The 1,110-nt window shown below is 32.1% G+C and overlaps 1 protein-coding gene across 1 annotated transcript in view; it reads left to right on the top strand.

Moving 5' to 3' along the window:
- LOC117110382 (QRFP-like peptide receptor) overlaps positions 1 to 1,110 on the top strand; it is a 5,117-nt gene continuing 4,007 nt past the window's right edge. Inside the window, exons 1-2 of the mRNA XM_033253078.1 lie at positions 1 to 25; positions 524 to 940. Of these exons, the coding sequence (XP_033108969.1) occupies positions 570 to 940 (371 nt within the window). The 5' untranslated portion in view covers positions 1 to 25; positions 524 to 569. The remainder of the gene's footprint in view (positions 26 to 523; positions 941 to 1,110) is intronic.

Below are 1,110 nucleotides of genomic sequence, written 5' to 3'. Positions count from 1 at the left end.
TGCTGTAGCAGGGAAAACAAGAAACGTAGGTAATCGTTTTATTAATATGTTTTGTTTTTACTGTATTTTGTTTGTAGTGAAAGAAAGTTAATGTCTTATTGAATTGAAAAATGGTGCTTTAATATGTTAAAATCGGTGTTGTTGTTGTTGTTATTATTGTCGTTGTTGTTGTTGTTATTATTATCATCATCATTTTCCATTTGTACGTCTCTATCCAAGGGTTGGTAAACCTAGAAGCCGCATATTTACACTAGCATCCCATTAGGCTTCGGACCCCACTGAGCCATAGACGGCCCTCATGGTAGTAGGACCCGTAAGGCCCGAGACTTCACCATTACGCCACTGTATCCCATCTGCATATGAATCTTGGGAATATCACTAATGTTGCTGTTGTTGATATTATCATTATCTAAAATCATCATTGTCATCAACATTAATATTATCATTAAGTTTATTCTGCATGACTATTATTACTATTACTATCGGTATACTTAAATCAATTTTTCGTATTGTTTCTCATCAGGCGTGTTTTCGTTGTGAAGAGTAAGGAACGAAACTTAAGGAACACTATGTATAAGATTTGTCACTTCCACTTTTCTCTATATTACATGAACACACCTGGATGGCTGCATCATCCGTTTACTTGTATCTACATTGTTCTATTTATAATTGGATGTACGGGAAATTTCGCTGTTATTTTTCTTATTCGTCGATGTAGACAGTTACGAGGTGCACCCATCATTTTTTTGGTCAACCTTGCAGTAGTCGATATTTTAGTTTGTCTAACGTATTTCCCATTATATATATATCTTAGTCTAACACAGTCGTCAATGTTTCTTTTAAATTTTCATAATAATAATGTCTGTATAGCTGCAATATTCTGGGAATTCCAGTCACAATTATGTTCAGCCTTGACAATCGCATCTATTAATTTTGAGAGGTAAGAAGTAGACCTAATACACGTTCTAGCCTTGTGTATACTAATATACATATATATATACTAATATACATATACAGTATATATACTAATATACATATATATATACTAATATACATATATATATATATACTGTATATACATATATATATACTAATATACCTGTCTCTTAT

The sequence above is a fragment of the Anneissia japonica genome, unplaced genomic scaffold (genome assembly GCF_011630105.1).
Source record: "Anneissia japonica isolate Jap-2015-1 unplaced genomic scaffold, ASM1163010v1 scaffold2855_len30308_cov102, whole genome shotgun sequence".
NCBI classification, from domain to species: domain Eukaryota; kingdom Metazoa; phylum Echinodermata; class Crinoidea; order Comatulida; family Comatulidae; genus Anneissia; species Anneissia japonica.
Note: the sequence above shows the minus strand (reverse complement) of the source record. Positions and strands in the feature narration are given on the sequence as shown.